This window comes from Lactuca serriola, chromosome 3, assembly GCF_051521515.1.
Source record: "Lactuca serriola cultivar US96UC23 chromosome 3, Lser_US96UC23_V15, whole genome shotgun sequence".
Lineage (NCBI taxonomy): Eukaryota > Viridiplantae > Streptophyta > Magnoliopsida > Asterales > Asteraceae > Lactuca > Lactuca serriola.
The window spans coordinates 33,964,458-33,988,664 of NC_136410.1; the positions used below are offsets into that span (position 1 = coordinate 33,964,458).

A 24,207-nucleotide genomic window follows, 5' to 3' on the forward strand; every position below is an offset into this window, starting at 1 on the left:
ACAAATAATTTGAAGGTAAGTGAATGACGATTCACTAATTTCCACCATGAAAAACAAAAGCAATTAGGTTTTAAATGTATTGAAACTCCTAGATCATTTGAGATTCATTGAACTTTTCAATGGCATGTTTAAATCTCGATATGCCCTTCAAGTTTGTGACTGGGATACCGAGGATCACAAACAATGTATGAATAACCATGCAAATGTACTTGGTGCCCTCGATGTTACAGTCACCTAATCAATGTGTCGGTTAGCCACACACACTCCATTGATCTATGACAAACATCGAGTCACCCTTTGCCACCTTTTCTTAGACCCAAATTAGTGTGCCGGTTAACCACACATGTTCCACTAACGTCTTAGCAAGGGTACAAAGTGTAATTTCATGGAATAGCATCAAATTCATATTTTTTTCTAAAGTAACTAAGATTGGTAATTTTATAAAAAAAAAACATTTAGTTACTTTATTAATCATTATACTTTTAATGAGGAAATAGTTTCCCTATCCTACCCGTTCGGCTAACGGCCATCACCCAATCAAGGAAGCGGTGGGTGAGAGTGGACACTAATTAAACTGTCACTTTATATGCAGCAACCTTATACCCCCCCCCCCCCTTATAGATCGACTTCGTGAATGAGGCCTACTAACGGTAAGACTAGCATTTATCTTATATATATATATATATATATATATATATATATATATATATATATATATATATATATATATATATAATTATTCTTATAATATTATAATAGTATATGGTTGAATTTTAAACTTGTAAAATTCTAGGGTTTGGAATTTAATTATTTTAAAATTAAACTTTTAATCAAAAATCAAATTCCAAAACTTGAGGGGAAGTTTTGAAACATTTCAAAACTATCTAGATCAAAATTCAAATAAAACAATTAAACAATTAATTGGTGGTTATCTATTTTTGACCTAATCCAATTTCATGCAAGATAATTGATCAAATAATTCAAATAATTAAGCTTTATCATATAAGGAAATAATTATCTAATTAAATGATAAATATCTTTTATTTTGACTAAGATAATCACATAGAATCAATAAAAGTCATATTTTATTAATCAAAAACAATTTTGGTAATTATCCCAAGTCAAAATAAGCCAAAATCCCGAAAACCTGTCTGTCTGACAGCCCGACTCGCTGAGTCCCTTACAGAACTCGCCGAGTTCATCCTACTCGTCGAGTACCTCATAGGACTCGACGATTTCTGTCAAGCAGATGGCATAAAAAATGATTCTAAGCAATAAATAAACATACCATGCATCAAATACAATAGAAACCAAGCAAGGCTCTGATACCACTGATGAGTTTTGAGCAAAAGAACATTCCTATGTGCACATGCCAAACCCTAAAACTTTGGATCTAGGTTTCTCTATTGTATATGCAAATTTATCCAAAGCTTGAAACCCTAATATAGCGTACCATAAAATTTGAAATCTACTTCTAATACAAGTTTAGATGATTACCTTTTGATTGTAGCAAGAATCTTCAATCCTTAAGAGCTTAATATCACAATTGTAATACCTCTAATGGCTTACAAACACCAAGGCAAGAAGATGATTGAGAAGAGAGGAGGAGGAGGCACAATTTCGGCTATAGTAACTCTAGGTTTTCTCAAGTGGCCGAAATTTGTAGCCCTAGGGGTCCTTAAATAGCTGAGTTGCTAGGGTTTCAATCAAAACCCTAATTTGATAGCTTAGGACCTAAGCAGCTCCAAGAACCTTCTGGAATAAGGCCCTTGGACAAAATCTGAGTGGGCTTCCACTCTAATTTCGTCCCCCTCATTTCCATAGGGATCCACAGCCCAAATCCAACTATCTTATAATTGGAAATTCCAGTCCCCTTAGTTCAATTAATCTCTTTTAATCACATAATTAATTTCCTAATTAATTCTTGATTAATATTAACTAGCTAAGATGATTTATCTATTAATATATTATTCATATAATATATTAACAAACCATAATGACCTCTTTCTCTCCATAAATCATCTTGTCCAGTTGCTTTGGTGAAGGCAACCCAAAAGGACCATGCACAACCGGGTCAAGTACATACCAAATATGGTTATGGATTTAGACATTAATCCAACAATAATATCATCCATAATAACATCCCATGTCAAAACCAAAGAGTAAATAATCAAAACATATCAATATAAAACAATATCAGAGTGTAATCCCAAAGATCTCATGTGCAGAAGACATAGTGTGATGCGCTGCGATCGAGCCAACTCCTTTCCTTTGAAAACGAAGAACCTTGTGACATCCCCATTTTCACGGCCAGAAAAGACCGATTTTGCTTATGCTTTATAAAAATCAGAGTACCTCTTTTAGTGAAAATGTTGAGGAATTTTTGCCAGTAAAACATGATAAATACATTATCAAAGCATTTCCAAAGAAATGTATTTTTTTTTCATTTTAAACCATTTGGGATGTAATCGTCAATACAAAAACATAAGCATAAACAAAAAATACATTCATTTACACTGGTGATTAGGGACAGGTGTATATGTGTGAATTCATTCTCCCGGATTAACGACGAATGACTATGTCCTATCCATACTCTCGGACTGAGGATGACTGACTATGTCTTAATCCATACTCCCAGACTAAGGACAACTGACTATGTCTTAATCCATACTCTCGGATTAATGACAGTTGACTATGTCCAATCTATACTCTCGGACTAGGGACAATGACTATGTCTAATCCATGCTCCTGGATCAATGACATATACTAAAGTTCTATTCTCTGAGTATAACTCACTCGTACTCGTAAGAAAATACTACCCAATATTCCTCATAATTAATTTAGGTTTACTCTTTATCCTAAATCATCATATATAACCAGGTATGTTCTTTAACACGTATTTCAGGCAACATCAATTAACTCGCACATAAACATATAATTAAAATTTCAATCAATACTTGTATTAAAATCATGTTCATGAAAGGGACTATGCACTCACCTGATAAAGTGGTGACTCGGTACTCGGACGACACTTCGTTTAAATTAAACAAATCCTTTGATAGAACCTAGTATCATTACCACTAGAATTTAGTCTAATGCTCGACGAGACTAATTAATAGTCTAACTATTATTACTATTATATAAGCATTAACACAATACTTTTCACCCACTATGTACAGACAGGGGCCAGACATGAAACACCGGAGGGCAGGATCATTTTGGCATATAGCACTTCTGAAATATAGCAACCGAAGCGGCCCTCCAAACCAGATTCCCCGTACCGCGAGTGGTTAAAAAATATTATAACGACACTTATATAACTCATAATAATAGCCCAAATATTTATTATAAGGTCCTAATAGCATTATTATATTTAAATAAAAACTATATTTAAAATAGCGTAGGCGTATCTTACCTACGAGGGGGTTTGGCTAGAATTCGGGCTCTGCAGGGGCAGAACATCCGAGCCGAAAGCTCTTCTTCTCGGAGTCGTCGAGCACTCTGGGGCTTTCTTCTAGCGCTAGGGGAGTTTTGGGAGGTTTAGAGAGAGTGTAGAGAGAAGAAAGAATGGGAAAGGTGTGAAGAAAATGAGGGTGGGAGAGGTACTATTTATAGGGTGAAATATGTTTGAATTTTATGTCACATGTCACCATCTGGTGGCAAGACTTGGGGAGAAAGCAATGATCAAGATTGTGCCACGTCACCCATTTTCGCATAGCACACTTCTGACTTCTAAAACCCGTAACTTTCGAATACAAGATCCAATTTTTACGTTCTTTGTATCCACGCGTAGGTAAAAATATAAGATCTACAACTTTTATTTTGACTCCGTCGGCTAGTTCTCAACTGATCTTAAATTTAACAGTAGGAGGAGATTATATTGTTAAATGACCGCAAAAAATTCGTAACTCTTTCATACAGACTCCGTTTTCGTCTGTCTTTTTATCTTTGACTTCCCATTAATGAGATCTTCAACTCTCATTTAGGTTGTGTAGGCCAAAAAACCGCTCGATCTAAAATTCGAGTTCCGGGTCGTGCATTGCTATGCCAAATCTTAGAAAATTCATAACTTCCTCATACGAAGTCAGATTTGGGCGTTCTTTTTATGCACGCTCTCGGTTTAACGTTTACTACAACTTTTGTTTAGATCACTAAGGCCAAAAAGTCTTCTATCATAAATTCACTATTTACGTCTCTTGGTGTCATGCCGATTTTGTCGTAAAACTTCGACAGGCCGTAACTTCTTCATTATAACTCGGATTGCGGCGTTTTTTATATGTACGGAACCCTTGTAACATATAATACCACTTGGTTAAGATTACTCCTTCTAAATAATATTCCATCAATAACTCATTTTTGATGCTTATTGTCTCTAAATTGACTAGCCCGAATCTGCGGGCGTTACAAACCTGAAACCAAAACTGTAAACCGTAAGCACGAAGCTTATTGAGTTCCCCCATCATACCACATACCATACAAATAACATACTGTCAGGCATATCTGGGTGCCCGACCTACCCCTTCGGTCTCTTTCAACCGGTAACTACCTAGCATATCTGGGTGCTGGCATACCCCTTCGGTATCTTTCAATCAGTAACTGGGGACTATTTCACCCCTACCACTACCACATAAAACCCTAGCATATAAACATAAATCACATACTGCCTAGCATATATGGGTGATGGCCTACCCCTTCGGTCCTGTCGACCGGTAACCGAGGACTATTTCACCCCTCTATTACCACTATCACATAACATCATATAATACTAGCACATAATCATAACAGATATCAACATACCAAATAATTATCACAAAGACAATCATCTCTACTATAACTCTTACTAGTGGGTCGGCCTTGGTGCCTTAGACCCACTTCTACTGGAAGGTAACTCACCTCACACTGCTGAAGTCCCGCAGACGTAATCCCAGCTGCTGGATGACAGATTCTCGAACTGTCAATATCAAAACATCACCCAATTAGTAATTGGATCCCATCACATAACCATTAGTTCTTGGAGTAACAGGCTACATTACCCCATCTTGGCTTGAATCAAGCCCAAGGCCCAATCCAAAGGTCTAAAAGTCAAACAAGGTATCAAAGCCCAACATATGGCCCAACTTTCCAAATTGGGCCCAAACCTTTATAAGGTCTTACAATAAGGCCCAACCATTTAGTCCAGTCCAACATTCGACGTTCTATTGGCCCAATATTATATAATCATTAAGGCCCAAACTATGGCCCATCAATGGCCTAATTTTCCAAATTGGTCTAAACCCATACATGGGCCTTACCCTAAAGCCCATTAAATTATTCTAGTCCATATGCTTGATTTTAGATTGCCCATTAATAGCCCAATTACCAAAGCCCAATAAAAAGGCTCAACTTAAGGCCCAAGTAAGATTAGTGTTTCACATAAAATGACAATTAGGGTTAAGTGTTTCTCAGTTAACCCATTAAGTACTTAATCCATTAAGTCCATCACTCTACTAGATAAGTCATATGGTGTGATTGGGTGTAATTCACAACTCCATTCTAATGGCCCAAAAGTGGGTCCCAATAAGTCTGAAGCCCATAAATCCAATATTAGGGTTTTCTAAACCATAATTAGGGTTTCCAACCCCATCTTAGCCAAATAGGCCCAATAGCTAGGTCTTTTGATCAATTAAGGTTCATTAGGCCCATTAGGGTTTCACTAGGCCAATTAGTCACATGTTTGGGCTTTTAGGTTAATTAGGGATTCATTGGGCCCATTAGGGTTTTAGTCCCTTTGTCCAAACATCCCAAACGAGTCACAATACAAACGAGGCACACCACCACCCGACACGGTGGTCAGTGGCGACAAGAGGCGGCAGCCACCACCTTATGGTGGTGGTTAGGGTTTCTTTTCATTATTCCAATTCCTAGTTACATTTTACAATACAACTCTCATTGAACACATCCACACAACTAAGCTAAACACACACACACACACAACCACTTTGTGGTGGCTGGTAGTAGTAGATGACGACAGCCACCACCTCACGGTGGTGGAGGTGGCTGTTCTTAATTTTCTAGCCAAACAAACTACACACACTACAACAGAAACAAACACCCACACGCTTTCTTTCTTGCAAATGGATCCAGCCACCCACCCACCTAGTGGCGGTTGGCGACAGCAGCAACAATGTTAGCGGCATCAGCAACGGGTTGCGGTGACAGCCAATAGCGATAGTGGCTTCACAGTGGGATGGCCGCATGGTGGCGACCGCAATGACGAACCCAGCAGCAAACTCTACCGGTCATGGCGGAGAAAGGATATGGCAGCCTTGGACAACGGCAACTATAACAGGAACTCGAGACCCACTAATGGTCCTCATCGTTATCGACAAGGGAATAGCGCCATGGATGTCAGTGGCTGCTGGAGGGTCATGGTGGTTCATGATGGAAATTAACCTTCTGACCGTCTTGCTCTCTTCCGACATAGAAAGGATGGACTCCGGCGACTGGCTTCAACGGTGACTAGGAGGCTGCAGCGGCTGGAAGGAAACGGGAGGCATAAGGGGGTGACGGCTGTAGCTTCATTTAGGGTTAGGGTTAAAGCGGGAGGGGTGATGGGTTATATACCCCGATCCCCCAAACTTACTTCCATAATGCCAAATTTAGCCCCTCCATCCAGAAATCATTTCAAAATAAATCCCATATTTACCTTTTAAACCCCAACATTAAAAATCCATTGCAATCTAAGTACAATATTTACCAAACAGCCCCTTTGCCTCCAAAATCTCTTCAAATAAAGTCCTAGATACCATTTAGTCCCTACCTTCATAAATACTTACAAGACCAATCCATAACTTACACTTTTAACTCGCAATCTCTAAAACTGTGACAATTAGCTCCTCGAGACCAACACCTTACTATATAATTATTGATTTTAGGGCTACTATACATTCATTAATTAATTTATTTATTTATTAAATAAACAGGGTGTTACATCTAGTCTAGGGTATGTTTTGGGTTTATTTTGATCTTTAGAGTGATCCTTCTGAGTATAAGCTACTTCAGGAGCTTAGAATGTTGGATCTTAGAATTTCTGAGGTTGTGGGTGCATAAAAATGTCATCTTGATGGTTTTGATTGAGTTATGATTAAGCTAGTGTTCATATTATCGGTTTAGAAGGATAAAATGGGTTTTAGGTCCCATTAAGGCATGCAAAGGAGTAAAGTTGGCAACCTTATGGTTTAAGACCTAATCTAGAGGTTAGATCTGAGTTTAGATGTTGGTCTTAAGCATTAAATGCTTAATGAGAAGTCTTTGGCCCTTTGACGAGTACGATGGGCGTATGTAGGAGTACGCTCAGCGTAATGCATGGATCAGGCTTCGTGACTTGTACTTTATGTATCGGAGAGCAGTATGCAGGGCGTACGAGTTCAGTACGCGAGGCATACTCCTAGGATTCACATTTTGGGCCTATTGGGATGTGGAGTATGAGATGTTGGACCGGTTATGAGAAGGATAAACTGGTCTTTTTTCCTTTAGGAAGATAGAATATTGGTTGGACCTTGGATTTTGGGAATTTATCGCAATTATTTGATCAGGGATAATTTGGTTATATTTAGTGTGAGGATTCCGGTAACAGCAACTCGGGTGTTCGGTTATCTTGGTTCGAGGTGAGTCTCCTCATTATACCAGTGGGTCGAAGGCACCAATGTCATCCCACTTGGATATGTTATGCTAGTTGTCTTTGTGACTCGTACATGGTATGTTGGGCTAGGCTCATTGTATGACAGGCTAGGCCTATTTGTATGTTGGGTTAGGCCTATTGATCAGGAAGGGCTAGGCCCATCATATTTTATGTAGGGTGCTAGTTGACTCTGTGACTCTTGCATTTGTATGTTGGGTTAGGCCCATTGGTTTGGCAGGGCTAGGCCCCTTATGGTGGGTTGGGCCTAATATGTGGGTTGGGGCGAATGTTATGTGTGGTATGTGGTATTTTGAGGAACTCACTTGTAACACCCAAAACCTGGTACGTCTTGAAACCCTCAAGAATGTATGTTTAAGCATAATTGGTCCCTTGTGTACGTTGGGCGTACCTATGCGTACGCTTAGCGTACTCTGCATGAATGATCGCGGAGGAGCATCACGTATGTTGGGCGTACGTAAGGGTACGAAAGGCGTACGCGTCAGAGGGTCAAAACACTAAATCTCGGACTTGTCCCCCTATTTAATCATCCTTTAGCCTCTTGGATCACACCCTATCAGCCTCTTGAGCCTCTTTTCGTCTACTTTCAGCTGTGGCATTGTGTGTGAGATTTTTGAGCTTAAGGAGAGGGTTTTGGTGGGCATTTAGAGTTCTTTCAAGAAGAAGAAGTGGTTGTGCAAGCTTAGAACAAGTTGGTGCTTCAAGATCCTGCCTAATAATCATCTTGCAAAGCTTCTGGAGGTATAAAGCTTGCACCTTTCCATCTTAATCTCTAGATCTAGTTGGGGTTTCTTGTTTGGTCCCTTTTTGGATGATTTTGGACCTCCTTTGAGAGTTAAGCAACTTTTGGAGATGGGATAGACAGATCTGACGTCCTTTGGTCCTTTAGTACCATAAAAATGGAAGCTTGATGGGAGCTTTGGCCTCATGCATGGGTTAAAGACCTTGGAAAGGTCTTAATGGAGAAGTCGGGTGTGTATGAGACATGCAAAGGCATAAAGTTGCCAACTTTATGCCTTAGGACACCTTTACAGACTTAGATCTGGCTTTTGGACATAAAGGACATGAGTATTAAGCACTTAATGGGGAAAGTGCTCAAATTGAGGGTACGATGGGCGTAACCCAGTGTACGCAGGGCATAGTCCCATGTCCCAGTACGCTGCGCGTACCAGGATGGTACGCTGAGTGTACGCAATGCAGATGGATCAAATCTGTTTTGGTCCCTTAGGCTAATCGGGCCTCATTTGATTATTGGGCCTGGTGAAATCTGGGAATTATGAGTCATATAATTGTTGCGGGCCATGGAATTATCGTTGGGTCTTTTTTGGGCCAAGAAGCCCATTAAGGTTTTTGGACTTAGGCTTTGGGCTCATTAGCAAAGGATGGATTTTTGGGCCTTATGGAAGGGTTGGGGAGCTGGGTTCCCTTGGTTAACCAAAGTTCTAACATTGATTAATATTAACATTCAGCTTGGGAGGTTTCAGACTGTTAAAAGAGTAGCTATTGTATTCAGCAGACAGAGGTGAGTCTTCTCACCATACCTATGGGTCTAAGGCACCAAGGCCTGCCCATTATGTGATTATGATATATGTGTTAGTCTTTCTATGATTTGATATGATATGTGATTGTGTGTTTTGCATGAAGACCCCAGGGGGAGCCCGTGGCATTGGGTGTAAGACCATGTGGGTTAGCCCATGGCATTGGATGTAAGACCATGTGGGGGAGAATATGGCTGTCCTAGGTAAAGACCATGTAGGGTAGCCCGTGGCACTAATACATATTTTATGTATGCATGGCTTATGTGATATGTGTGTAGCTTTAATTAGCTAACAAGATATGTGTATGTGTGGTGTATGGTATGCTCTGTGGAACTCACTAAGCATTTCGCTTACAGGTTGTTGATTTTTTTCAGGTACATCTGAGCCCAAGAGCAAGGGTAAGGCGTGATGGCGCAGCATGCACTCTATCGATCTCTTTCACTGTTACAATTGGGGACACTCTGACGATTTGAATAATTTGTAATGAATCGATGATTTGAAAACAATTATGTTGGGGTTTTATGGTTTAAGCAGTTATGTTTTATTAATTAAAAAGTGAAATTTTTCTTTTAAAATTTGGGTCGTTACATCACTAAGTTGTGTGGTTACGGTTTTATGATTATGGTTTCAGGTATTTCCGGTTCGAAATGGAAGGGTCCGACTTGATCGCAGTACATTCACCCATGTTTTTCCGCAACATGATGATCTTAGGATTGTACTCTGATAACTGTTTCATTATGATATATTTCTAAATTTTTTGAAAAGATAAATGGTGTTTTTTGTTGAATTGCAAATTGTAACGCTCTAAAATTCCAACCAAATTAAACTTTTCAAAAACAACCCAATTTCATTAAGTTATTACAAAAAGGTTTTCAATACATTTATTATCAGAGTATTCCCAGAACCATATCATAAAACATAAACATGAGGAGCGGTACGATCACGCCTTTGCCTTGCCACGGTCTCCTGAAGTACCTAAAACATTAAACCACAACTGTAAGCCTGAAAGCTTAGTGAGATACCCCCAAAATACCAACCACAATACCATACCCATATCATATCATAACCAGAACAGAGCAGCCATGCAGTTCGGGTCTACTGTGTGACTGGTCCGCCGCACCGGGCCTACAGTCCACCTGGTTCACCCTCCGAGTCTAGCCATATATATCGAGTCTACAGTGTGATTGGTCTGCCCGCACCGGGCCTTCATTCCACCTGGTCCACTCTCTGAGTCTACAGTATGACTGGTCCGCCCGCACCGGGCCTTCAGTCGGCCTAGTCCACTCTCCGAGCCTCGGCACGTCTGGTCCACCCTCTTAGGGCCTACAGTCTATCCGGACCGCTCGTTGGGCCTTCGGGATAATCGGTCCGCCCTAGGTATGTTGGCCTACAACACAAAGCAGGACCCGCCTCAACCCAACCCCAGTCAAACAACCATGTGCACATAAACATATGATCATATAAAAATTCACAACTAATCAACCAATCTAGCAGATCACATACATAGCACATCCCTACCAGGATACCGACCTAACCGGTCACTAGCATAGCATCATCCTATAAACCAGGATACCGACCCTAACCAGGTCTCTAATATATACCATCCTAACTACCAGGATGCAAACATAACAAGGCAGTAACATAACAAACAACTACTCGGATTTCCATCCGATAAAGGGCCGGCCTTGGTGCCGTAGACCCTGTCGATATAGTGAGGATAACTCACCTCGCATTTGTCGAAACTCTGAACTGAAGAAGCAGATGCCCGAACCACCGTCTCACCAAAAATCCCGAACTATCCAAAGTAGCAAAATAATCATTAGCCCAAGCACAAAATCCTTCCAAGGGTAAATTGACCAATTTACCCTTAACTCAATCTGGTCCATGATTAAGGCCCACAGTCAAAATATGAAAGGCCCAACACTAAGTAAGCTCCCAAGCCCACTACCGGCCCATATTCCCTGACTCCTGATGGCCCACTAAGGCCCAAAGACCCAAAGTCCAAAGCACAGCCCACACCGAGGCCCAAATACTCAAGACCCAAAGTGGCAGTGTTACGCGGGGCGTAACTCAATGTACGCTTAGTGTACCAGCTCCATGACATGTACGCTGGGTGTACCTGCACGTACGCTCAGCGTAGTGCTCTGTTAAGTCATTCCCTCATTAAGTGCTTACTACTCCATTCCAAGGGCTACAAACTCAGATCCATGTCTTATTTCACGACTTAAACCATAAAGTCACTGACTTGGTGACTTAATATGGCTCAAACCAACTCAAACTTCCAAAATGATCTTCTACATCCAATAAGAGAGCTAGATCTCATGCATGGGCTTAATAGGACCATAAAGGTTGGAACTTTACTGCTTATGGGACTCATATGACTCTAAGGGAGGCAACCCTGGTCTTAGAAACGAGCTTAAATCACAAAGACCCAATCTTGGGACCAAAAGGTCCATAAACTTGTACTAGATGAGATCTAAGAGCTTAATCATCAAGCTCATAACTTTTTACCTCAAAAGGGCTCCAGAAGATGATGCCTTTTCAGATCTATGAGCTCTAGCCACCCCACTCCTTCTTTGACAACTTCCTCTTTCTTCTTCTTGGCTCTCCTTTGCCAAAAACAAGCTTTCCAAGGTCAAACACACCCAACAATGGAGGTGGGACGACTATCTAGGGTTTTCTAAGGGTAAGAGAATGTTTATGGAGGCTAAGGTTGGAACCATAATGTTCCTTTTATAGTGGATGTCCCTAAAATTAGGGTTTAATGACTATGGGCGTACACTGGGCGTAACTCTAGTACGATGGGCGTACGCGTCCTGGTACCCGCGATCACTCACCCTACTACGATGGGCGTAACCCAGATTACGCTGGGCGTACCCACGCGTGTCGCAAACGCATGCATGGTCTTTTTCATCACTTTTTCCATTATGGGTCATAAATGTCAATATTTTTAAAGTGTCATAACTCCTTCATTCTAGATCCGTTTCCGACGAACTTTATATCCACGAAAAGGTGGCGAGAAGCCCTACGCTTCTAGCGACACACCCTGGCCCGAAACCCCTTTCGAATAAAACCCAATACCCATAAAAGACCGAAACGCCCTTACTCTTGATCTCGGAAACCCAAAAATAGATATTTTAAGAACGGGGCGTTACACAAATGAATTTTTACCTCCTAATTTTTGGGAGGTTACACTTGTCATATTTTTCAACTCTTCCATTAAATTTTTCATTATAAATGCCCTAAGAATAACCGGAAAAATTACACATTTAAAAGGGTGATACAAAAAAGAATCAAATGTTGTGAAAACTAAAAACTTAGAAGAGGAAGAGTCTGGTATCCCACATTGCTAGGAAATTAAAAGTAAGGACGACATTCTTATGAAAGGAAAGAAAAAGACAAAAGTTGCCACTAATATTTTGGTTTCACTTTTTATATATTTAAAATTATCAAAACTTTAATATAAAAAGAAGGACTCCTGACTATATTTTGGTGTATCATAATCGGGGCCTCATTGAGCCTTTGTCGTATATGAAATACAATAAAAAAAAATAGACAATGAATTAAAATGATAACATAATTTTTTATTTATACATATTTAGTCCTTAAGTTCTTTTTGTCTATATTTACCGTTTCAACTTGTTTAAATTGTACACACTCAATCCTTATAACCGACTACTCTAGGTAAGTCGAAAAAATGACTTAGTGTGGTAATATATTTCTCCTTTTATGCAACCTAAATAATGTTAAATATGCAATTTGAATAACCGGGACGTTACACTTGCCACATCGTTCAACTCCCCCATTAAAATTTCCACTATAGATGCCCTAAGAATAACTCGAAAAGTTACACATTTAAAAGGGTGATACAGAGGCCCGACCCTGACATTTCGGAGACCTTATGCAAAAACTAAAGTGAGGCCCCATAAAAAATTTCTTGTAAATATTATTAACTACATTTGTTACTACTAATTCAAAATATAAAGTTGCTAAAAAACATCTCATAAATTCACTACCACAAAATAATGTCTTCACTCATTGGTAATCAAATAAAACTGTAAAACTATTATAAACAACTTTAAAAAAAAAAAAAAAAAAAAAGAACAACGCATTACTATTTTCTAAACATCGACCTTCTAGCATTTTTAAAAGAAAATTTATCTATGAGATTTTTTCTTACTTTTTGGTGAGTTTATAAAATATAAAAATGTTGTCTAAAATTTATAAAGAAAACAGATTTGCATTTTTTTTTTGATATAGATATTTTCCTTAAATTGTTGATAATTTTAAATTTATGATTAGATTTTGATTTTTTTTTATTTTTATTAATAATTCAAATGCATCTAAAATTGAAACCAAATGTTATCAGACTAATTTTATTTATTGATAAAACATAAAAATAGATTTTACAAAAATATCAATACTATAACTATAAATTATCTCAAAAATCGGAGGTCCGGTACAACCGCACTGCCACCGCTCGTGATAAAAAAAAGAATCAAATGTTGTGAAAACTAGGGCTGTGCATGGGTCGGTTTGGGTCGGTTTTGGACCCCAACCCAACCCAACCCGTAAATGATCGGTTTCTAGTTTTTAGAACCCAATAGGGTCGGTTTCTGGTCGGTTCGGTTTCTGATATCGGTTTGGACGGTTTCTCAGTTTCTTGGGTTCAACCCATACACTTACGGTTTCTGGGTTTAAACCCATGGGTTTTGGGTTTGAACCCATTTTCCAGAAATGTAACAATTAGTTAAATAATTAAAAAAACACCTAAGCTTCTTTTATTTATTTTTATTTTTTTAATATATATATATATATATATATATATATATAAACATAAAATAATCAGTAAAAAGCATCGGGATTGCGGGTTTGCTGGGTCGGTTTCTCGGTTTTAAAGAGGGGTCGGTTTCTCGGGTTGTTGGGTCGGTTTCTGGGGGCAAAACCGAAACCGAACCCGGAAAGTCGGTTTTTACAAATTTAAAACCCACACCGTCGGTTTTGATTCGGTTTCGGTTTTTTCGGTTTCGGTTTCGTCGGTTTTTGTCGGTTTCTCGGTTTCTTGGTTCGGGTTTGCTCACCCCTAGTGAAAACTGAAAACATAGAAGAAAAAGAGTTGCTATTCTACATTGCTAGGAAATTGAAAGCGGAGAGGACATTCTTATGAAAGGAAAGAAAAAGACAAAAGTTGCCACTAATGTTTTGGTTTCACTTTTTATATATTTAATATTATCAAAACTTTAATATAAAAAGAAGAATTTCGGACCAAAATATCATAATCCGAATCTATTTGAGCCTTTGTGATATATGAAATACAATAAAAAATAGATAATGAATTAAAAGGATTATATAATTTTCGATCTGAACACGTTTAGTACTTAAGTTTTTTTTATTTATATTTACCGTTTCAACTTGTTTAAATTATAAACACTCAGTCCTTATAACCGGTTATTCCAGGTAAGTCGAAAAAATGACTTAGTAAGGTAATATAATTTTTATTTTATACACATTTAGTCTTTATATTTTGTGTTAAATTAGTCATTGTTTTTTAACGCATTTAGTATTTATGACTGTTTTTTTTTTCTTCAGATTTTGCTCACGACATCCTACGTGGGACAATCATTAATTAGGTGTTTAGGGTTGTTGATGTTTCTTGCCACATTGGTCTCTGCTGCTTGGTTGCTTAGTATTTATGACTGTTTTTTTTTTTTTTTTCAGATTTTGCTCACGGCATCCTACGTGGGACAATCATTAATGAGGTGTTCAGGGTTGTTGATGCTTCTTGCCACATCGGCCTCTACTGCTTGGTTGCTTAGCTTTTATGGTTTGACTTAGGTCTTGTGTTCTGAACGTCGTAACTTCTTCATATGATCTCGGGTTGTAATGACATTTATATCTATGTGTTCGTATTTGAGTCTACTATAATTTTCATTTAGATTACTCCCATTAAAAAGTAAAAAATGTTGTGATGGAAGACATGGCCCACTTCATCAATCAAGAGATGCGTCATGAGATCAACAAGCTCATAATTGACTTTTTGTGGCCCACTTCATCATTCAAGAGAAGCCTCATAAGATCAACAAGGTCATAATTGACTTTCTGCAGAAATTATGATCAATTTCCATTTTCATTCCAACTTATGCATGTGCATTCCATATAAAATTTGTAGTGGTGTTTTGGGGAAGAAGTTCAAAGCTTTGTTGCTTCTAGCCTTCTACTTTAACTAATGTGAGGATACTAATGTTTGGCTTAACTAGTAAACATGTTTTTTCTATGATACAGTGAAATAAAAAAAAAGCATGTTGAAGATGCTATTGAAAGCCTAATTATGCATGGCAATATGTTTCTGTCAAATATACAACCTGAAAGTGTTGCACTAAACTGTGTTACATTAGCATAATATTTGTCGTTTATGCAGCCTTTGACTCATTGGTGTTTAAATACAAGTATATGCTTTTCAAGACAATGCATAAACTATAAAGTAAATGACAGCAATCAATGTTTCCTTTCATTCAACACTTGTCCATGAAATCTCCCCCAAATCAGAACATTAAGGGATGTTAGAACTTTTGGAGGAAGTCATAAATGTGTTTGTTGATCTTGTCTAGTGTTTCTTGAGTGATGAAATGAGCTGCACCTTGGATCACCACAACTTCATCCAACAAACAGGGTCGGTCCAAGAATATTTTGGGCCCGGGGCAAAAACAAAAATGGAGCCCTTCGAAAAACAAATTGCTTCTAGTGTAATCATATCAAACGTTTTTTTTTTTTTTTTTTTGAGATGGAGAGTTTCCGTCTTATTTAAAACATAGATAAAATTAAAAATAGTTTAGAAGTGAATTATATTTTTCGGTTAAAAAATAATAATTAAATATAAACTAAATTTTTTTAAAATAAACTATTGTCAAGTTCTAAAATTGGCCCTCTTAAATAAAACTCATTTTATAAATTTTTGGTGAGTATGATTTTTATAAAAAAAAAAAAAAGGATAAATAACTAACTTTTATTTCATAAGAAACTATATAGACGTGATAATTTATAATTAGAATTTTCTGTGATATTAAAAAATAATTTAAGTGTGTAAAATCTAAACTAATTATCATTAAATATGTGTGTAAACCAAGATTTGGGCCGGCCTAATTGTCATTACTGTAACCATTTAATCTAAATTCAAAAAGCCACGTTAACAAGAAGAATTGAACTTGGGACCTACAAGATTTGAAGGCAGAGCCTTTTCCAGTTGGTCTGTAATCATTTTTAAACTGTTTAAAGTATAACACTAATTATATATAATTATTAACGTCCATTTTTTTGGGGCCCTGATCCAACGATGGGCCCTGGGCCGTCGCCCAGCTTGCCCACCCCCATGGGCTGGGCCTGCCAACAAAGGTACATATTTCTTGAATCTGCCACCATTTATGTAGTCCTTCACGCCTGGGATATGATACACTAAATCTAACTCCCCAACAACGAATTTCACTGGTACACTTACTTTAGCACCTGTCCATGGTGCTTCCAGTTCCCAGCGTTTTCCCCAAATCCATCTGGTGAAATCGGGATCCTTTTATATGAAGGATGTTCCTACCAACACCATCAATTTCGCCGCCGCTACAGCCTCTTAGACAAATCCGTTTATGTCTTCATTGACGAGAAACACCGATGGGTTGAAATCGTCGATGTCTTCTGGATTTCAGATCACGAACCTTTCACAGATCTGGTGAAATTAGATATGGGTAACTGTTCAGAGGAGAAGAGGAAGTAAAGCAGATTTGTAGAGCGCAGAGAAACAGTGTTCCGATGATGGTCCAATCGACACGTGGCGGTCCGGCGGACGACGGCCGTCGATGGCGGTGGCGGTCTGGTAGGTCTTGGTGGAGCAACTTCAAGTGAGATGTAATAGAGAAAGTAATACAATGGGTGGGTGTTAGGTAGCAAACTAGTAATAGCATGATAGCCAAAAACACCGAACCCGATGGTGAAAACCGAAAACCGACATATTAGGGTCGGGTTTGGGGTCAGTTAATCAGGGCCGGGATCAGGTTTGGTATGCTTTTAGAAAATTTCCGCGGGTTTGGTTACAATGATGGTATACAAAATACCCGTCCCAATTACCTGAAACCAAAACCGAAACCGAAACCCGTTACCTGAATCCGTTCATATATATATATATATATATATATATATATATATATATATGGTTAGGTTATTTTGTTTTCACTATCTATTGTGTGCATATATGATTGATTATGAACCAATCATTTTAGTTATTTTAAGAAAATAATTAATGCATATTACATGTTAAAGATATATTGGATATTAATTACATGTTCAGCATTTAATATGGATTATATACTTTTTTTAAAATAACTAAAATGATTGGTCCAGAATTAATCATACATGCACACAATAGATAGTGAAAACATTTGAACCTAACTATATATATATATATATATATATATATATATATATATATATATATATATATATATACATATATATATATATATATATATATATATATATATATATATCCTTGAGTTATCTTCTTTGTTGTGAATGATTTAAGGATAATTTCTTGAAATAGCTTCCTGTTTATTGTAATGCTGGTGTTTTGACATTTTTTTAATCATAATACCTAGAGTAATTGTGATATTATGGTTTATGAATGTTAGTGTCTTTATTGTTTTTTTGCCACCAGTGTCTTTATTGTTTTTTTGGATATGAATTTATGCTTGCATCACTAAGTCTAATGTTTTTGTATTCTCATTGCATCAAAATTGTTCTTAATTTGAATGTTAAACGGGGATCCCCGTTACCCCATTGGGATACCCGCAAACCCGATAGTGTTTGGTAAATGGGTACTCGTTGGGAATCGGGTCGGTGATGCGATCGATTTTCATATTCGGTGACGGGGACGGGATTACCAAAACCCGTCCCAAATCCGTCCCGTTGTCATCCCTAATAGCATCGGTGGGGTGTGGGTGTTTTTTTTATGTTGAAATGTTCTTGCAATAAAATGAGTGGCTGGATTTGTTCTCAAGTTATATATATATATATATATATATATATATATATATATATATATATATATATATATATATATATATATATATATATATATATATATATATATATATATATATATATATATATATGTCACTTTTAAAATTAAAACTTCAATCTCTTACAATCATTTGTCTGTACTTGTCTATCAAATAACAATAATATTGTTATAAGAAGTATCGGAGTCCAACATTCTAAGATTTCTAAATTATTTAAATTATACCCTTCATAAGGTTATTTATAATTTCGCTATATATTACAAACGTGTTCTGTTTATTATATAAAGTCATAAGGTTATTTATAATTTCGCTATATATTACATACATTCTCATTTATAGTGGATTTTCATTTATATTCCGTATGCATGTGGTTTTCTGGTTTTGATATCCATACAAATTCATGCGTTAGTTGTGTTGATTTATTGTGTTTGAAGTATTCATCTAATATAACATATGTTTTAGGAAATTAGTAAATATCTATAATGCTACTTAATAAAACAAAATAAATATAACATGTGAATAAAATCAGAGTAGGTAATATCATATAATGATTTTATAAAAGAATAAATTTGTCTAAAAGTTTATCAAATATATTTTTCCAAAAGTTGAATAGAAAAAGTTATTGACTTGTGGTGGACGGCTACAAAGGTATAATAGTCACTTACGGCTACAAAATAGTTGATAGAAAAAGTGTGGACTTCAGCTGTTAGACAAGAGATAGATAGATATATATAAAGCCTAAAACATTTAGGCGTTGGCAGTTGACACTCCCAAAACTATACAAGATGGAGAGTATAGAACACAAGACAGTGAGTGCCAATGGACTTGACATTCACATAGCAGAAAAAGGTGAAGGTCCATTAATCTTGTTCCTCCATGGCTTCCCTGAGCTGTGGTACTCCTGGTGCCACCAAATTCTGTATTTTGCAGATCATGGCTACCGAGCTGTGGCACCAGACCTCCGTGGCTATGGTGACACAACGGGTGCACCAGTGAATGACCACACCAAGTTCACCATCCACCATCTGGTAGGCGACTTGATTGGGCTTCTTGATGCCATAACGAGTGAAGGTGAAAAGGCGTTTGTTGTGGGTCATGATTGGGGTGCATTCATTGCTTGGCATTTGTGTATGTTTAGACCTGAAAGAGTCAAAGCCTTGGTAAACCTGAGCGTGCCGTTTCTTCCCAGAAACCCAAAACGAGACATGGTCGAGATGTTGACAGATGCATATGGGGAGGATCACTACATGACCAGATTTCAGGTACGATTGATTTACAAAAAGAAGGTGCATGTATGAGTTACTTAATTGTTAAAGAGTATAACTTTATATATGAGTCATGAGTGTAGGAACCAGGTGAAATTGAAGCCGAGTTAGCTAAACTGGGTACACGAACAGCAGTTAAAAAGTTCTTAACATTTAGAGAACCTGAGCCATGGTATTTTCCTAAAGGTAAAGGATTTCATTATTCACCAGGCGATGCCCCAGTCACCTTGCCACCTTGGTTGTCTGAACAAGATGTTGACTACTTTGCTACTCAACTCCAAAAGACAAGCTTTTCTGGTGGAATCAACTACTATCGTGCTTTCCACTTGTAAGTTAATTTCACAAGCACAAAGTCCAACAGCAAATTAACAGTTGATTCATTTTTTCTTTTTTCTTGTGTTTGTTTGTAAAGGCACTGGGAGCTCACTGCAGCATGGCAGGGTGCAAAAGTGATGGTGCCATCTAAGTTCATCGTTGGCAACCTGGACTTGGTATATCATATGCCTGGCATCAAAGACTACATACACAATGGTGGGTTTCAGAAAGATGTTCCTTTTCTGGACGACGTTGTTGTTATGGAAGGTGCGGCCCACTTCATCAATCAAGAGAAGCCCCATGAGATTAACCAGCTCATAATCGACTTTCTGCACAAATTCTGATCAATTTCCAGCTTCTTTCCAACTTATAATGGATGTGCATTCCATATGAAATTTATACTGGTGTTTTGGGTAAGAAGTTCAAAGCTTTGTTGCTTCTAGTTTAAATAATGTGAGGCTGGATACTAATGTTTGGCTTTAATTAATGACAAAATTGCAAAAATGGTCCTGTGGTATGCATTTTTTTGGGCCTTTAGTCCAAACCATGACTTTTTTTGGATTTGTGGTCCTTTTGAGGTAGTTTTATTGCGTTTTTGGTCCCTCGGTAAATTGAAATGAATGTAATGCCCTTGGGGTGGGGTATTTATTTTCTATTTTTCTTTCATTTTTCTAAAATCTTGTATTCATTTATTTATTTAAAAAATAAGTGGGCTCTCTCTCTCTCTCTCTCTCCACAATATTTCTGGGTTTTCAAGAACTCAAGAACAAACACTTATTTCCATTTCTGGAGCAACCCACCACACTCCTTAATACTTTTATTTCTTTCCTCTTTTTTAGATTTCTTTCCACCGATTCATTACCAGATATTTGTATGATAATCTTTGATTTGGGGACCTGAGAGGGATTCGATGACATATTGATTTAGGGGTATTTACATCTCCTGCTTGTTTGTGCTTCCATCAGACCTTGTTATTCTCCAATTTCCAACTAATGGAGACCTTAGAAAAAGATGAGGAACATCGATCTACCTGCCAAATTCGACCACCCCAACCTCAAATTCGAAGTCATGAATCGTACTATCAAGCAAACCGACCCGAACATCACCCAAACATCACATATGTTGTCAATCTTTGTGGAAAGAAAGAATTTGCGCCTGATTCAGAAACAAAAGTCTAGAGATCCAAATCGACTTCCTTGATCGATAATCTGATGTTGAACAAGTTGAGAAACAATCTGGAGAGGTTTCCGGAGGATAAAAAGAACAGAACCTGATGTAACTAAGGGCGAGAAATCGGGGGATGTATAATCTTCATGGATTGAATTGCGAATTCCTTAAAGTCCATAACTATGGAATTGAAAAGGATAGGAGGAAAAAAGAACAGAACCCTAAATTTTAAAACCCAATTAATTTTGTTATCGAACCTCGAAATCTCTGTAACAATAACTTTAAAAATGAAGAGCAATCAACAACAACGAATTCCACAAATCATTGAAGAGGGAAGCATCCATTAGAGAAGAGGGAAAAGAGATTAGATACAAAAAAAAAAAGAAAAAAAAAAGAAAAAAAGATGAACAGAGAAGAGGGAAGCATTAAATTGAAAATGGGTTTAACTAGAGGGGTTAGGGGAGGAGGGTTTTGATCGGACCCAGTGGGGGTTTGATTGCCTCCATGATCTCCGATCGCCTTCTGAAATTCACCAATTCGAAGCCCATGAAATCCTTCATGAGGTGAGATACAGGGAGCGAGAAATGTTGGTGATTTTATATCATCAATATTATTTAAGTGTAATAGGATTAAATTTGCTGATCAAAAGTAATCTTGTTGAATATTGAACAAGTTAGGATGGTGTAGGAGTGCACACTTGTTCAAGTTTTTCAAGATTCAAAGTACACTGTTATTTAGGGGCGAATCCCCTAAACGAACGAGGTCCGGGGGCAACGCCCTTGGGAGCGAGGTCCTAGGGGCGGCAACCCCTGGCTGGGGTCGAAAGTTGACCCTTTTTTCCCTAAGATCCGTTTAATGACAGGTTTGGTAGTTTTTTATGACAGTTTGTAACTGTCTAGTGACAGTTTTCAGACAGAAATCTATAGTTGTTTTGGTCTGGTATATTTTTTGAAGAACATTTCACATACATTCTCTGATTTCGTATCTCTGAATTTCATTCAATTGAGTGTTCAATATGTACCATCGAAATACTTCAATTTGATAGTGATTCACGACTTTCAGATAATCCAAACAATCTGTTCATCCTTTTTTTCTAACAAGAAACAGAGAGGGAGAGAACTTCCAAGTCATAAATGAATTTGAATTCAATATCTTCTACCTGGGTTTTGTATGGAATTTTTTTATTCGAAGTGAGTTCTGATAAAAGAGAGAGAGAGAGAGAGAGAGAGAGAGAGAGAGAGAACATTTTTATTTTTTTTAATTATTAAAATGAAAAAATAATTATTAAAACTTAAAAAAAAAATGAACTTAGAAATAGAAAAATAAATACCCAGTGGTATTAAAGTCATTTTAGTTTACGGAGGGACCAAATCCGCAATGAAACTAACTCAAAAGCACCACGAACCCAAAAAAGTAAGGGTTTGGACTAAAACCACAAAAAAATACATACCACAGGGACCATTTTTGTAATTTTGTCTTAATTAATTAGTGAACAAATTTTTTCAATGAGACAGTCAACTAAAAAAAAAAGGCATGTTGAAGATGCTATTGAAAGCCTAATTATGCATAGCAATATGTTTCTGTCAAATATGCAACCTGAAAGTGTTGCACTAAACTGTGTTACATTAGCATAATATTTGTCTTTTATGCAGCCTTTGACTCATTGGTGTTTAAATACAAGTATAGGCTTCTCAAGACAGTGCATAAACTATAAAGTAAATGACAGCAATCAATGTTTCCTTTCATTCTACACTTGTCCATGAAATCTCCCCCAAATCAGAACATTAAGGGATGTTAGAACTTCTGGAGGAAGTCATAAATGTGTCTGTTGACCTTGTCTGGTGTTTCTTGAGTGATGAAATGAGCTGCACCTTGGATCACCACAACTTCATCCAACAAAGGCACATATTTCTTGAATCCACCACCATTTATGTACTCCTTCACGCCTGGGATATGATACACCAAATCTAACTCCCCAACAATGAATTTCACTGGTGCACTTACTTTAGCATCTGTCCATGGTGCTTCCAGTTCCCAGTTTCTGTATATAAGATAATCAAGATTTCAAATTTCAAAAAGTCCAAATAAGAGGAAGGAGTGGAAAAAAAAAAAAAAAAAAAAAAAAAAAAAAAAAAAAAAAAAAAAAAACTTACAGGTCCATAGAACGGTAGTAGTTTATTCCTCCTGTGAAACCAGTTTGCTCAAACTTTTTGGTGTAATAATCAACATCTTGTTCCGATAACCATGATGGCAAGATGATAGGAGTATCGTGTGCATCTCCAAAGGGCTTACCTTTGGGGAAGTAAATTGGATTGATATCACGGTGTGTCAAGAATTTCTCCACAACTTTCTTGGTTCCAACACTCGCCAACACAGCTTCAATTTCCCCTGGTTTCTACAACAAAATTAAAACGAGAGTCAAAAAGATTGAGCCCAAAGACATGAAAATAAGACTAAGTTTTGGTAATAAATCCGCATACGTATAGCTCAAACTAATGGTTCGACAGCATTTTCTCATCAAATTAAATGAAAGGAAGAGCAAATCTCACCTGAAATCTGCAAATGTAGTGATCATCTCCATATGCAGCACGCATATTCTCTACCGTTTTCCGTTTAGTGTTTCTCGGGCTAAAATGAACGCTCAAATTGACTAAGGCTTTAACTTTGTCAGGTCTAAACAAACACAGGCGCCAAGCAATCATGGCGCCCCAGTCATGCCCAACAACAAACACCTTATCTGCACCAAGAGCGTCGATGAGTGCGACCATGTCGCCGACAACGTGAAGTGTAGTGAACTTGGTAGGATCGTCGATAGGTGCACCGGTGGTGTCTCCGTAGCCACGGAGGTCAGGGGCGACCGCACGGTACCCGTGGGCGGCGAGGTAGATGATCTGGTGGCGCCAAGAGTACCAGAGCTCAGGGAAACCGTGGATTAGAAGTACAATTGGACCTTGACCCATCTCTGCGATGTGCATGTTGATGCCGTTGACGCTTATCATCTTGTGCTCTATCCCTTCCATCTTCGTCTGTATCGATTTGGAGCACAATTCTGCAAAATTGTACAAAGGAGTATATTTCAAGAGAGTCGGTATCTTGAAGCATTATCCATCCACGAGATTAATGTGCGCATTATTGATAGTTTGTTAGACGTTCTTTTCCAAAAATGAAAACATGTCATTTTT

General features: G+C 37.7%; 2 protein-coding genes across 2 annotated transcripts; one reads left to right on the forward strand and one right to left on the reverse strand.

Moving 5' to 3' along the window:
- Positions 1-19,017: 19,017 nt before the first annotated feature.
- On the forward strand, positions 19,018-20,362 carry LOC145091835 (epoxide hydrolase 2-like). Its single transcript, XM_079029649.1, has 3 exons — positions 19,018-19,540; positions 19,627-19,871; positions 19,956-20,362. The coding sequence occupies exons 1-3, from the start codon at positions 19,064-19,066 to the stop codon at positions 20,200-20,202; spliced, it is 969 nt and encodes a 322-aa protein (XP_078885775.1). The 5' UTR covers positions 19,018-19,063; the 3' UTR covers positions 20,203-20,362.
- Positions 20,363-22,568: 2,206 nt separating this feature from the next.
- Positions 22,569-24,171, reverse strand: LOC145091836 (epoxide hydrolase 1-like). The gene is made up of 3 exons (XM_079029650.1): positions 23,575-24,171; positions 23,179-23,420; positions 22,569-23,066 (listed from the first exon to the last, which is right to left on the reverse strand). Exons 1-3 carry the CDS (start codon positions 24,043-24,045, stop codon positions 22,820-22,822), a joined length of 960 nt encoding a protein of 319 aa, XP_078885776.1. The 5' UTR covers positions 24,046-24,171; the 3' UTR covers positions 22,569-22,819.
- Between the last annotated feature and the right edge of the window lie 36 nt (positions 24,172-24,207).